The sequence below is a fragment of the Stegastes partitus genome, unplaced genomic scaffold, assembly GCF_000690725.1.
Source record: "Stegastes partitus isolate 25-593 unplaced genomic scaffold, Stegastes_partitus-1.0.2 Scaffold907, whole genome shotgun sequence".
Classification (NCBI taxonomy): Eukaryota; Metazoa; Chordata; class Actinopteri; family Pomacentridae; genus Stegastes; species Stegastes partitus.
The window spans coordinates 8707-23760 of record NW_007578638.1 but is presented as its reverse complement, the minus strand read 5'-3'; the positions used below and the strand labels follow the sequence as shown (position 1 = coordinate 23760).

General features: G+C 40.2%; 1 protein-coding gene across 1 annotated transcript in view; it reads left to right on the top strand.

Moving 5' to 3' along the window:
* Positions 1-3959: 3959 nt before the first annotated feature.
* LOC103366094 (bone morphogenetic protein 1-like) overlaps positions 3960-15054 on the top strand; it is an 18827-nt gene continuing 7732 nt past the window's right edge. The window contains exons 1-8 of the mRNA XM_008293726.1: positions 3960-4086; positions 8776-8868; positions 9142-9285; positions 9461-9578; positions 12411-12589; positions 12717-12822; positions 13863-13987; positions 14211-14326. Of these exons, the coding sequence (XP_008291948.1) occupies positions 3960-4086; positions 8776-8868; positions 9142-9285; positions 9461-9578; positions 12411-12589; positions 12717-12822; positions 13863-13987; positions 14211-14326 (1008 nt within the window). The remainder of the gene's footprint in view (positions 4087-8775; positions 8869-9141; positions 9286-9460; positions 9579-12410; positions 12590-12716; positions 12823-13862; positions 13988-14210; positions 14327-15054) is intronic.

Below are 15054 nucleotides of genomic sequence, written 5' to 3'. Positions count from 1 at the left end.
CTTGTGTTGGAGGTTTACTCGACTCTACACCTTATGCATCAGTGCCACTTAGTGGTAAACACATGCACCATACAAAACACTGCAGCTGAACTTCATACTGTCATTCAGCTGAGCTGCATTTCATATTCAGATGCCTGTCTGCTTCTCTCTGACTTAACTATCGCTGCACAAATTGGATTAATTGGATTGTCTCTCATGAAGTTATACTTGTTGGGGCATTTTGTTTTTATATCAAACATGGTTTAACCCTTCAATGACAGAGAGAACGAATGCTATGCAGGGTTTTTGTATAAAAGTAGGACTTAAGAATATGTGAAAAAGTTGATAAATTGGGAGCTTTTGTGTAAATCTTGGCTGACTTCTTCCTGCGCAACAGAATTTCTACAAATTTTTAAGGAAGGAGACAAGATACTGTGAGAAGTAAGGAGCACTACAGGGGTTAAAGAGCTGCTACTACTGTTTATATTTCTGTTTGTGCACAAATTTAACAGATGAGATGCAATGATTAGTAGAATTTTAGCATTTGGCAGATTTTGGGTCAAGCAGACTTGATGTCTTCTGCCAGTTTTTAGTCTCTATGCTAAGCTAAGCTACACAATAAACAAAAAAGAAGAAGAAAGAAATCTGTAATTTTACAGAATTTTTTCTTTAAATGGATTTTTCACTATTTTAAATAACAAAAATATAAATACAATTACAAAAAAAAACATGTATCGTGAATTTTTTTTATCAAGAATACAGATTTTATTTTATTTTATTTTTTAAAAAACCTTAAAAGACCTTTATACGTATAAACAAAGCTGTTAATGTCTAGTTTAACAGTGTAAATATATTTCTAAAATTACACACAATTTACATAAAAATAGTATGTTTCTGTAATTTTACTTAGATTCGTTTGTTAAATGAGATATAATACAATTAGAGAAGTTTTTATAACAAACATATTCAATGAATGTGTTTTAATTAGTGTATAATGTCTATAAGAAACAGAAATGTAAATGCATTGTTTTTACACACCTAAATGTCTTTTCTTAAATGGTTCAATTAAAAAAAAAAACACACACACACAAATTCACAAAAGAAAGGCTATTTTAATAATGACAGCTTATTATATATTTAAGACATTACTTGTTGTGCAGTTAAAGCAGCAACACTGCATGTATGGAGCTGCAGGAAAGTCACCTGAAGCCGTTTCAAAGCAGGCATGGTGCATGGTACGGTTGTGTTACTGTGACAATGAGAAAGAAAACACAAGTTATTACCCGCTGCTTAGAGACAACTGTTCAGAAAGATCAAAAGTCAACCAAGATTTACTAAAAAAAAACAGATCTGCAATAAGTTAGAAGCTGCTGGAACGTGGCTGTCAGTGTCCACAGTCAGGAATGTTTTACATCAACATAAGCTGAAAGGCTGCCGTGTAAGAAGGAAGCTCTTCCTCTAGAAGCAGCTCTGTGTGACTTGTCTGACGTTTACTGCTAAACACACGGACAAAGAAAAGGCCTTGTGTAATGAAGTCCTGTGGTGTGTGAAAAGAAACAAAAATTTGAGCCGTTTTTTGAACACAGTAACCAGAAATATGTTTGGAGGAGAGAAGGTGAGGCCTTTAACCTCAAGAACACCAAACCTATCATCAAGCATGGAGGTGGCAGCATTATGCGCCGGGGCTGTTTTGCTGCCAGCAGACCTGGTGCTTTACACAAAGTAATTGGATTAATGAAGAAGAATAGTTACCTCCACATTCTTCAGGACAATTTAAAATCATCAGCCAGAAGGGTGGCTCTCTGATGAAATTAAGTGTTCTAGCAAGACAATGACCCCAAACACACATCAAAAGTGGTAAAGAAATGATTAAATTAGGCTAGAGTTAAGGTTAAAGACTGGGGTCAAAAGTCTTGACCTTATCAAGAACCTGTAGACCAGGGGTGTCCAATCCTGGTCCTCGAGGGCCACAGTCCTGCATGTTTTAGATGTTTCCCTGATCAGGATCGTTATCAGGCTTCTGCAGAGCTTGATGATGAGCTGATCATTTGAATCAGGTGTGTTGGAAGAAGGAAACATCTAAAACATACAGGACTGTGGCCTTCGAGGACCAGGATTGGAGACCCCTGCTGTAGACTGTGCCAAAGAAACAAGTCCATGTCAGAAAGCCAACAAATTTAGTTAAACTGCACTGGTTCTGTCAAGACGAGTGGTTGAAGATAGAACCAGAAGCTGGTGGACGGCCACCAAAAGAGCCTAGTTGAGATGAAAATGGCCAAAAGACGTTTAACCAACATTAGCATTTCTGTATGTATATTTTTGACCAAGCAGACATATTTTCTTTTTATATTTTTAAAAGACCTGTGATGAAAACTATGAAAGAACCACAATGCATGATAGTGTTTTGTGACAGATATGCATGTTTGAATGATTCCACCACGAAAAAAAATAAATAAAAAATGCATAGAGTCTACACCCGGTTGATAACCATCATCATGATGCCTGTTTTCTCAGACTCAGGTATCAGGCTTGATAAACTAGCTAATGCGAATAAACCCTGGATATGTTGAAATGACTTCCTAGTTCGTTACTATGCACTCTGTCCAGAGACAGTTTGTGCACTTGGCTAAGAAACAGTCAAAATCACAAATCAAACCACCATTTGACATTTTTACACTTTGGTTTTTGCACAAAATAAACAAGATATGACATGTAAACTGACTTTCTCTGTTGGATTCTACTACTATCTGACAGAGCCAGTTTGGCCAACTGTTTCTAGTCTTTGTCGAAGCAAAACTAACGTCTCCTTCATGTTTAAATGACACGAAAACAGACAAATTTCTCAAAAGTTAAACTATTTCTTTAAAACTTTGTGTCAGACTTTTGATGGAGCTGTTAAAAACTTCTCAAAGCGACAGGGCCTGCTGTTACAGAGAGATCCTGTGACACTGAACCAGCTCGACTGTGGTGACTGGAGCCGGGTCCAAAAAAGTGATGGCAGCGGCTCGCTGCGTTCTGTGCCAGGGTAAAAAAGCAGTTCATAGAGGAGGATGAATCTTCTCCTCTTCTCGTGCCAGGAGCAAGTTGAGTCTGCACAGCATGACACTGTGTGTGGCAGCAAACTATCTCATCTGAAGAACAGAAAACAGGATTTATCCCTCGCAAAGGGGCGACGCTTTTGCCTAATTAAAGTTGGCAAACTACAAGCAGCAGTTTACTCTAAATGTGGCAGCCTTAGAGATGGATGGTTTGTGGGGGCAGCTGAGGATGTTGCTCAGTAAGTGGGTCCTTTGTTTTTTATGGGAACTCTGTTCTTTAATCAGGCGTCAGGTCCTGCACTAATTGATGAGTCAGTGTTTCCATAGATCACAGCAGATGTGTGCGAGGAGTCGATGTGCAGGCTGCAGGAGGTAAACCTGGAAAAAAATCAACACTTATTGATCAGGTCTCTAAAGAACATCAGGCTGTTGAGTTGAGAACCTCTCCTACAAATCACAGATGGTGGATAGTTGATTAAAAAATATATGATTTTGTCAGTTTCAGTTTGCATCAGATAAATATTAAGTTGTAACTTTCCTTTGCATCCTCCTTGTATTTCATCTATTATGCTCCATGATGCTCCACATGGTTTAAAATGTGAGTCAATGTGCTATAAACAGACAGTAATAAAACAAAGATGTGCTTTTCACCACGTAGCAACACCCTATGTAAATACACATTAGCCATCTGGCTGCAGGTGAAGTACCTCTGTGGCTCCAAACGCATGGATGTGCGCTCTGCTGCGCGCTGCGTGAGCGCTGCTCTCCGTCCTGTACTGTATGTCAGCGGATCACTGCAGCAGCATGGAGAAAACAGCGTTGTGTTCATAAAAAATCACACCGCCCGCCGCTGTCGAGGAACTTTCTTTTTTCTACTCTCAGCTCTCCTTTCTCCTCCAACAACCACCAACTTTACCTCCTCTACACATTTGATCGGAAGTCATGGGAGTCGCGTTTTTGTTCCTCCTGTGCGTTCTGCGCGTTTCTCTGGCGGATGACTGGGAGCTTGTGGACTCTGCTGTGACTTACCTCGGGGATGCAATCGACTACAAGGATCCCTGTAAAGCTGGTACTGTGCGTTTTTACAGATTTATAGTGTTACTTGTATTTGCTGTAAGTGTGTGAATGTTGATTTTTGGCCAAAATCATGTAGGCCCTAATGATTGTGAGCTGGACAGGAAAAGGACAAAACCTTTTAAAGTTAAAGGTAGCTGAGAACAGTGTGGATAGGAAGACAGTGGGGGGTTTAGGATTTAATGTAGGCTCATCTTTTTATGCAAAAAAACACATTATTAAATAACAAATAGCAGTTAATTGGATGTTAATCAGAAGCTACTGGTAGTTAAATGCTGTTGTACTCAAGTAAAAAGCAATAAAATATAAAAAACACTTCATTATAAATAAAAAATCTCAATTTACAGCTTTAGATAATTCTATATTATGTATGCAAAAACTCTTATCTAATAGAAATAAAGTGCAATTTGTGCCTCAAAGATGTAAGTAAAAGTGTAAAATATGCTGAACCAAAGAACAAGCAGCACAAAAGAAAAGTAAAGAAGAAGAGCAGCACCAAGCTGGAGGTACTGTAAATGTCCCCCTGAGGACAGTCATCACTGATAGATATACACGAGACTGATGAAGAGCAGATCCGCTTTTCATACCCCGGTGACATGATGTTGACGTGATGCAGAGCAGAGAGCATCTGCACGAGATGTTCCTGCAAAATCACTTCCAAAGTAAGACTTTCTTCACGGTTGCTGGATGACATTTGTGCCGCTTTGCACGTCTTAGTGGATCTGTTTGGTTTAAAATAAAACAAGCATGCTGTAGTCTACGGCTCAGAGAATCAGTGGTGGAAGAAGTGGCAATAAGAGGAAAAGCAAAAGGACTCATTGAGCACAGACTACTCCCTTTTATTGTGTCATATCGTATTGTTGCTGCATTCAGAGTCATTCTGCTGTTTTTCTCATGTTTAAGATGAGGTCGAGGAATCCTAAAGTGTTGGCAAATTGTCATATTATCATATCATATGAGCTGGACATGTGTGTTTTGTGTTTAACTTTTTGATCCTCAGAGCACAATACACATCTGTCCAAGTACATGTAGCGGATAAAAAAGTGCTTGAAATGGATGCAGTCGAGAAAAGTTCAAAATTGCACTGAAGTGAGTAAGTTAATCATGTGTAACGAGAGGAGGGAAATGATCTGCTTTGAAACGGAAACACTCAATAAATCACGCTGTGTTGATACCAGATGAGCAGAGAGGATACAGACGATGGCGAAACTGTACATTATGAGTAAAAAGTCTTAATTCACTGTTCTGCAGCTGATTGGGTGAATCATTTGTACAGTAACAAGTCTTGGTTAAGAAACTTTTTTTTTTTTTTTTTTCCCATCGTCTGACATGACAAACAGCTCACTTCTGGTCATTAGGGGGCCTCCAGCAGGTCGGGGTTCCTTCTCCACTTGTGACTTCTGAAACTCTGAAAACACACCACTCTTCCACTCCGAGGCAGTTGCCTGGAGACTAAAGGTCATTGAGGCTGTGCCAGCTCAGTCCTCGGCTGGACGCCGGTGAAATCCCTCTGGCTTTGGGGCATGGAGTGCACACTGCAGGGGTGACAGTCATTTACAGTCACCCTTTGCATGAGTGAATTTACTTCAAAGGCCGACACAGGGACCCGCTACGTCCTTTCATTTGTACTTTCAAAGGTTGTTACATCACACGGCTGAATGAGGTATTTAAAGGGAAAGACTCCAGAGTTGTTCTGCTCGCACAATATGGCGGTTAAACCGGGGACTAGATCTTAATCCGTTGCAGAGTGGAGGTCCGTGTAGATTCATCTGGATCATTGTAATCCTGACTAGTGCACTAGAAGGCAGCTTGACTTCATGTTTTACTTATAGTCCAAGAGGCGTCCTCAGTTCTACCTGACTGTACATTAATGACTGGAGACTCAAGGTGTGAATCCTGGGGAAGGATCTCAGGACTGCATTATAAGTACCTGATAAGTGGTATCATTGATCTCCTCTTCTGTTAAGAGATGGTAAATGGAGTTAGCGGCACTCAAAGTGCTTTACAATGTGTTTCTCATTCACCCATTCATACTCCAATGGCGACAGAGCTGCCATGCAAGGTGCTGCCTGCCATTGGGAGCAACTTCAGGTTCAGTGTCTTGCCCAAGGACACTTCGACTGTGGAGGGGCGGTGGTTGATTGAACGACTAACCTTACGATCAGAGGACACCCGCTCTACCATAGCCGCTGTTCCAGTTGATCATAATGGCTTCTTTCACCCTATTCAGGACTTTCATGTTTCCATATGTAGAAGGTCTTCGGGGTCATTGGACTCCAAGAAAGAATATGTGCAAAATATTTGTTGGTATTCATTGTAGACTTTTAAACTATGTTAAATAAATTGTCTGATAAGTTGACGTATTTTTGCTTCCAGATGCATGACAAATGTCCCTCTTTTTATATTAAAAAAATAAAATCTATAAAAAAATTTTAAAAAAACAATACCTGTGAAAGACCCCGAAAGTCCTGAATACGGTTAACTTCCCTCTCAAACCATCTACTAGATCCCTCCACCACCATCAGACTAGTCGGATAGAACCAATAACACTTCTCAGACTAAAGCTGAAACGTCCTCAAGAATCAAAAGTCCAGCTGCCTCCTCGTGAAGCACTTAGGATCTAGTGCATATGTCTAATGTCGCCTATAAGTTTAGCAAATCATGCCTGGATTCGTGTTTTTATCAACCCTCACGAACGATTTTTTTCTCATGTTCGAGAACGCGTTCAGATTGAAATGTCTCTGAACGCCGGCTCTGTGATGAAGCACCGAGGTTGAGGCTTTTCCCATTCACTTCAACGTGCTCTGCCGGAGCCAGCAGACAAACCTTTGCCCAGTTTTCTGTTACAGGCAATTTGTCTGCTTTTGACAAGTTTTTCTAACAATTCAGCCATGTTCAGAAGCTATTTAGGAACTCCTGTTGCAACTTTTCATCACTTTTATTTTTCACTTTCTGTGCTGCACCGTATGAAATCCTGCAGTGATGCGACTTTTGTTTCCAAACACAACAAAGCGGTGATGAATGAGAACAACCATGATGCTGGGTGACTGTTCTGTTTTAAAAATCCACATCTGGAACAGCTACTTTTTCTGTGAGTTGCATTGTTGGCGGTCACTCAGTCCATCATCGTTCTGTGTACGTGGAAATCCACACATGACAATTTATGCTGCTGTGGAAAAATGAAGCATAAAGTTTGTGCTGTTGTCATGTTGTAAATGATAAACACACACTGATAAAAATGTTTGGTCATCTCCATGCTGCTAAGCACACACAAAACAAACAAAGTATCAAGGGGTTCACGGTTAATGATTGGGCTTTTTGGGGAATTTCAAGGGACAATAAATGTCCTTTTGTGTAGATAAATGTGTGATAAAGCAGCTTCATTTTGCATTTATTCACATTTTAAAGTCTCAGCTGGTGAAGGTTCAAGAACAAGGTGCTGCAGGAAATAGAAAAAAGAAACTGCAAATCAGGGAATTTCTAAATTTAGCCTAGGATCCATTCATCCATCATCTATACACCTTAATCCTCACTGGGGTCATGGGGGGATGGAGTCTATCCCAGCTGACTCAGGGTGAAGGCAGGTTCACCTGGACCGGTCACCAGTCTATCACAGGGCTACACTTAGAGACAGACAAGCAAGCACACTCACATTCACACCTACAGACAATTTAGAATCACCAATTAACCTCAGCATGTTTCTGGACTGTGAGAGGAAGCTGGAGAACCTGGAGGGAACCCACGCTGCACGGGGAGAACATGCAAACTCCACAGAGAAAGATCCCGGGTGTCCTCACTGGGACGCGAACCGGCGACCTTGTTGCTGCGCGGCAACGGTGCTGACCACCGCTCCACTCTCCTTAGTCTAGGATATCAAAGTGAATTAAAATAATTTAAACACTGTCGGGCTCACATAAACGATAATCCCATTTTTTTATGACGAGAGTTAAATTAGTATTTTGTCTATTATGTACCTTAACCTTCTTATCGATCGAGGCACCACAACATAGTTCTGAAAATTTGGGAAAAGTACAACCATGCATACAGACCAATTACGTGAAAAACAATTTGGCGCAAATCTGAACTGATTTAAAGACTGATTTGTTCTGTACGTTGATGTTCAAGTAGGAATTCGACAACGATGCAAAATCCTGCACCTTATGTATATTCAGTTCACGATTCCATCCGTTAACATATCACACCAGTCCGTCAGTATGTTTCAGTTTGTGTGCTGTTGTGTGTCAGGAAACTGTTTTCACGAGGTGCATTTGTTCATCAGAATGGAGACACAATGAATCCTGATGCACATCTTTCATTTGCTGGAAAGTTATTGTCATCATTCATGTACGCTTCCAAGAAAAACACAGTGTACTAGTGCACTGGACTAGCAGATCTTCTACCAATATGTAGTTCAGTTTCCAGGTTGGATTTGGCTTTTTGTGTTATTGTTACTTATTCCCAATGAGCTAATGAGCTATATTTTTTATTTTTGTTTTTTTTGGTTTTTTGTTTTTAAAATTTAGGAGATTGATGATGAGCCTTTTTGTTTGTTTGTTTTAAAGATGTTGTTGGAGATTAGTTTGTTCACTTTAATGTGTACATGTGATGTAGATGGCAGCACACACTCCAAAGTTTTAGTTTTATCACTCACGTTTACGTACGTGCTGTTTAATTGTCTCTACAGCTGCCTTTCTGGGAGACATCGCTCTGGATGAGGACGACCTCCGTATGTTCAGAGAGTCACGTCACACCGTCCGGACCAACCGCACAAACTCAGGTGTCAAAGCAGGAAAACAAATGTCTGGGTGGATTCTCAGTCGTCCAGGTCATGGTAATCCTAGGAGCTTCAGTAAAAAGCAGCTGGACTTCTCTTCTCTTCTCTGGACCTCTAAGTTAGAACCGAAGAAGCCTCTTGGGTAAACGGTGAAACAGTCCAGTTGCTTTTTACTGAAGCTCCTGGGGTCAGGAAAAGAAATTTACCTTTCTGTAATTAAGTTTGACTCAAGTGCTTATAAATGGATGATAATTGAGGCTTCATTTAACATCACAGCTAATAGTTCCAACGAAAGCATCAGGAGTAAGCGAGCTGCAGACAGACTGAGCCTCCACCGTCGCAGGAGAGCAGCCACCTCCAGGCCCGAGCGCGTGTGGCCAGACGGCATCATTCCCTACGTGATCAGCGGCAACTTCAGTGGTGAGCTCACGAGGAAAACGATTCATCTTTCACCAGCTTTTTTCTTTTTTTTTTCTTTTTAATTTTGCAGAGGAGTCGTCTCCTGCTGCTGCTGCGGCACCGTACGGCAGCATGTGTGCTTTGCCATCTGCAGCTTGGACATCCTGAAAATGTCTAATTCAGAGTTTCCTTTCAGGCAGTCAGCGAGCCATTTTCCGTCAGGCGATGCGTCACTGGGAGAAACACACTTGTGTAACGTTCACCGAGAGGACGACTGAAGAAAGCTACATTGTTTTCACCTACAGACCTTGTGGGTGAGTTCAAGGGAGCGTGAACCAGTTTTTGAAGAAGTTCATGCATCTTCAGGGCAGAAAAATGAAACAGGCAACACAGTCGTCTACCTAAACCTAGATTAAGTTGGGTTTTTTTTTTAAATAGTTTAGCAAATTTAGGTTTCTACTCATTTTTGCACCAAGAGAAAATTAGTTAGAAGCCTTGACAGTCAGAGTTTACTTCATCACAGCAAACAAAAAAATAAATGTTGCATGCAGGTTGTTAATGATGAGTTTATGCAGAGCAGACTTTCCTGCAAGTCTGTGCTTACAAATAGTTAAAGTTGCAGATACACATGAAACTGCTATAAACTATTAACACTCACTTCATAAGGTGCACCTATGAAACCTAATGCAGCCCTGATAAGATGAGATGGGTTAAGTTAAGTTAAGTTAAGTTGAGATGAGATGAGATGAGATGAGATGAGATGAGATGAGATGAGATGAGATGAGATGAGTTAAGTTAAGTTAAGTTAAGTTAAGTTAAGTTAAGTTAAGTTAAGTTAAGTTGAGTTGAGATGAGATGAGATGAGATGAGATAAGTTGAGTTAAGTTCAGTTAAGTTCAGTTCAGTTTAGTTGAGATGAGATGAGATGAGATAAGTTAGTTAAGTTGAGTTGAGATAAAATACGATGAGATGAGATGAGATGAGATAAGTTAATTTAAGTTAAGTTTAGATGAGATGAGATAAAATGAGATAAGATAAGATACGATGAGGTGAAATTAGACAAGTTAAGTTGAGATGAGATAAGACGAGACGAGATGCGACGAGACGAGACAACACAACACAACACAACATAACACGAGATGAGACGAGACGAGACGAGACGAGATGAGATGAGATTAGATGAGATAAGACAAGATAAGATAAGATAAATCTCTGTTCATCCTGGAGGATTTTTTCTTTTTTTTGCTTAGAAAAAACTAAAGTACTTAACATAAGAAATACAGTGTGTAGTGGAAAAGCAGTAAGATATAACTTCGATGCATCGCTGAAAATAAAATAAGAAAGCCAAAATAAGACTAGAATATAAAAGTAAAAAGTAACGCTGGCACTGACACTGACGTACAACAGCTCTGCCATAAATTCTGCTTTTATGAAGCTTCTAAATTTCCCAGTTTTTGCTGATGCTGTCAAACATGTGTTCAACTTTATATTCACTACTGAGGTCATAGTGGGTGGTGGAGGTGCAGCGGGCAAAAACTGAAAAGTTAGAAGGTTTTTCTGAAAGTAATAAAACTTTATGACGGAGCTGGCGGAGTTCACAGGTGTACCTAATAAAATGGCTGCTGAGTGTATCAGTGAGTTTGTGAATGATGTCATTCAAGGTGGCGAAACCAGCAGAAAGTACATTTCGGCTCCGCTCGGCTTTACCGAGCGTTTTATCACGTCTCGGCTCGCTGGTTTGTTTTTCCAGGCCGCAGTTCATTCAGTGATTTATTCACCATCAGTGCTCTCGCCGACCACAGCTTCATTCACAGCAGCTACACAATCAGCAAAGGGTCAACAAAGTTGGTGAGAAGCTGATAAGAACTGGGCCACATTTAGCAGGAAAAGAGATGCTTTACTTATGAGTAGGTGGAGAGTGACAACGCCAAAGTAGAATGAATATTATTATTATTACAAATGTTGCTCTGTGTCTGCTGGACACGGACAAAGCATCTGTTTTAGCGTTAGAAGGAAACTTAAAAGAAAGTGTTAAGAATCTGTTCATTAGCCACTAAAACATATGAAACTAAATGGAAGGCAGATAGAAAAAAATACTTCCAAACATCTAAAACTGTAAAACCTGCACCTGAACAGAGTAGCTGCAGTTAAACTGTCACTGAAGTTGAAAATGCTCTTTTAAGAAGCAATTTCTCATGAGTTTTTGCACAAAGTTGCTTTTGTAATGTTGAATACAATCTTTTCTTTTATTTTATGTCCTGTTTGAAACCCAATTTTTCCCCTATGTTTGCTGTCGTTGACTTCATCAGTGAATATCTGAAGCATTAATGGGGGGATGGGGAGATTCAATGCAATACTGAAGGAGTGTTTTTGTCTGTATTTGAAGAGTTCATTGGCAAAAACAGAGAACTCCATCTTCACAAACCTTCAGAAAACCCACTTTTCCGTCGTCTACCTGAGACAATATCAATCAAACTTCAGTTATCTCTATTGTTGTCATTTCTACTGAGTCAAATCCACTCAGCTTCAGTTTGATTGATATTATCTCAAGCAAACAACAAATAATCTACAATAATCTACAAAATGGAGTTATCTGCTTTTTCAAATGAGCTCTTAATTTTTCTTTAGTGTCTCATCTGGTGCTGACGGAAACCTCTAGCAAACTGTATGTAATTACTTCAATTAGTTTTTATTGTAGTGTTTATATTAAAATCCAATTAGCACAACAGAAAGTCAAGTCTGAGTGCTAATTGGATTTTATGAAGTCATGTTTTATCAGAGATGATGGTAAATGTCATGAATGTTGAATCAACCTCAGAGTCGTCACTCACACAACTTTTTTTTTTTTTTAATTTGCTGCTTAATTTGTTTTTCCCAGAGTTACGTCAGTATTATTTGTTAGCTCATCTTACCTTTTGACTTGATGTTCCTGTCTTGAATATTTACCATAAGAGTGCAATCATAGCTGTTAGACTGGAGCTGTTAGTCTTTAATGACATCAGTGAGATTGTAAATGGATTAACATCAGCAACAATTTTCACTTAAAACACCCGAAACGTTAACGATTTGCCTTTCATAGGGTTTTGTTGGTAGTAGTTCTTCACACCCTCTTAATCCAGGAGCTGAACGCTGACTCTGCCCTGCAGGTGCTGCTCCTACGTGGGGAGGAGAGGCGGCGGCCCTCAGGCCATCTCCATCGGAAAGAACTGCGATAAGTTCGGCATCGTGGTGCACGAGCTCGGCCACGTCATCGGCTTCTGGCACGAACACACTCGTCCGGACCGTGACGAGCATGTAAGCATCATCAGAGACAACATCCAACCAGGTACTGTTCCTGCATGCGCGCTCTGCAAAAGGTGACACGAATCAGTGTGAATGTGGAGCTTAAGTGATGCTCCAGATGTTTTATTTCTTCAATGCATTTAATCCACTGACTGTGTGTATATCAAAAGGACAGGAGTATAACTTCCTGAAGATGGAGCCAGGCGAGGTCGACTCGCTGGGGGAGGTGTATGACTTTGGAAGCATCATGCATTACGCAAGAAATACATTTTCCAGGTTGGCAAGTGATGCTTTTTTTTTCTGCTTCACTCTTTTTTTTAATCACCTAAAGTTATGTTAATCAGACTGCAAGGATTTTTTGTTTCCCAGATGTGGGTTTTGTTTTCAGTAGACATTAACGGGCAATTAAAGAGCTCCACTGGGGCAGTTATTGGTTAGATGTTGGTTAAAATGATTATTCACTCTGTATATTTATATTAGCCTGCCTCTCTCCATGTCATCATTATGAATGCATCGCTTCTGACATCTTTAATCAGTCATTAAACTTCCTTACATTTAGAGTTTGAAGCCAAGTTTGATCTACAGTGTTTAATGTGAACGTTCAGTTGCATCAATGGGAAAAAAAAATCTAATATGGTTCTGCTTCACCAGCTGAGCTCCCACACTGACCCGGTGCCTCTGTGCCGAACATGATTTATGGAAACCCTCAGAGGATTTGGTCCTTTATTGTCACAGAAATGGTTTCACACTGCTCTCTCTCTCTCTTTTTTTTTTTTTCCTTTCTGTCTCGTGCATGTTGTTGCCTCATTGCTTTTCTCTATGCTTTGTTTTTGTTTTGTTGTTGTTGTTTTGTTTTTTTTTACTTCCATAACCACTATGCAGCTCCGGGTCATGGAGGCAAGCCAAGCTAAATAAAGGCCTGGCAGTTCAGGCTTTGTTGAACAATTTGGGCTGGAGTGGCCTTTTTCTCTGGCATTCAGGAGCGGGCTCCACTGAGCCGGCTGGCACCAGCCAAAGGCCCCCATTCAGAGCGGCTCTGTTTGCACATGCCTGTCATTCATGGGCGCATCACCATGGGAACTGTGCGAGAGTGGGAGCTTCCAAAACCCCGGCTAGAGATTATCAGAATCAATAAAGTATCAAGGTGTTGGAACGGGAGGCGGATCTGAAAAGTCCTAATCAGTCTGTCTGTTAGAAGTCTGGTTTCACCGTACATCAGCGTGGTTAGGAGGTGAAAGATCACATCAGGCTTCTTGTGCTAATTGTTAGATTCTTTGATGAATATATTGCTGACGTTTGTGGTTTGTCGGAACCAGAGGCGTCTTCTTAGACACCATCCTGCCCCGCTATGATGTCAATGGCGTCAGACCGTCTATTGGACAGAGGACCAGGCTCAGCAAAGGGGACATTGCACAAGCCCGCAAGCTCTACAAATGTGCAAGTAAGATGCATTCGATGTGTAGAAGACATAATGATCAGTGCACGCCTTGGTTTTAGACTTAAATCTTTCTCAAGACCAACTGAATGTTTTCTAACTTAAAACTTGACAAAGTGTCTTCACATAAAGTTTAAAGCTGCTTCTGTTCTTCACTCTGGGACTAAGATGCTGTTCCTCTGCTCTGTTGTCGTCCATCTCTGCTGATGTTATGTTGTGCTTGTGACAGGGTGCGGGGACAGCCTTCAGGACAGCGCCGGAAACTTGTCTTCACCCGGTTTCCCCAACGGATACTCGGCGTACGCTCACTGTGTCTGGAGGATTTCTGTCACTCCGGGAGAGAAGGTGAGTGGATGTGTGGAAGCACTGACTCCATAGTCGACTTGTGAAAATCCACCATCTACTTTTGTTCATTTTCAATAAATAAACTCTATATATACCCCATATATGGCGGGTAAAATGAAAATATTAAACAGTCCACAGTCCTTTCTAGACTCTTTAACAGCACATAACTACACTCACATGTCAAGCACAGATGTGGAAAAAAAAGGTTACATTTATCACTATTGTCATGGTAAATAGATTAAAGTAATTTAGCTCCTTCCTGAGATTCATCCCAACGATCTTGTTGGCTCATTCAGATATATATCAACACTGATGCTTTAACCGTCTGAAGTTTTTTTTTCTTAACTCGTGTCACATTTTAACTCACTGAGGGTTCATTTTTCACTACAATTATAAATCCTGCACCTCGGTGGAGACAGCATAATGAAGGCTGGAAGTAGAGAGAATTAGAAAAATAGAAAAAATTATTTACTGTATTATATATTAAGTTATAGTACCATAAATTATCAAAAAGATAAAGTTGAATTTCCTTGAGTTTTTGCTGTATACAATTGAAAAAACCTAGAATTAGTATGTGCAATATTTTTCCAAGTACAAATGGGTGTTAGCTACACTAGAAAAAATTGTGTCTACCAAGTACAGTCATTTTGCCTTTTAAATTTAACATTTTTTATGCTCTTATTTGCTTGGTGTAAACACTGCCTGCAGTTCAACCCAGTTTAGCCACA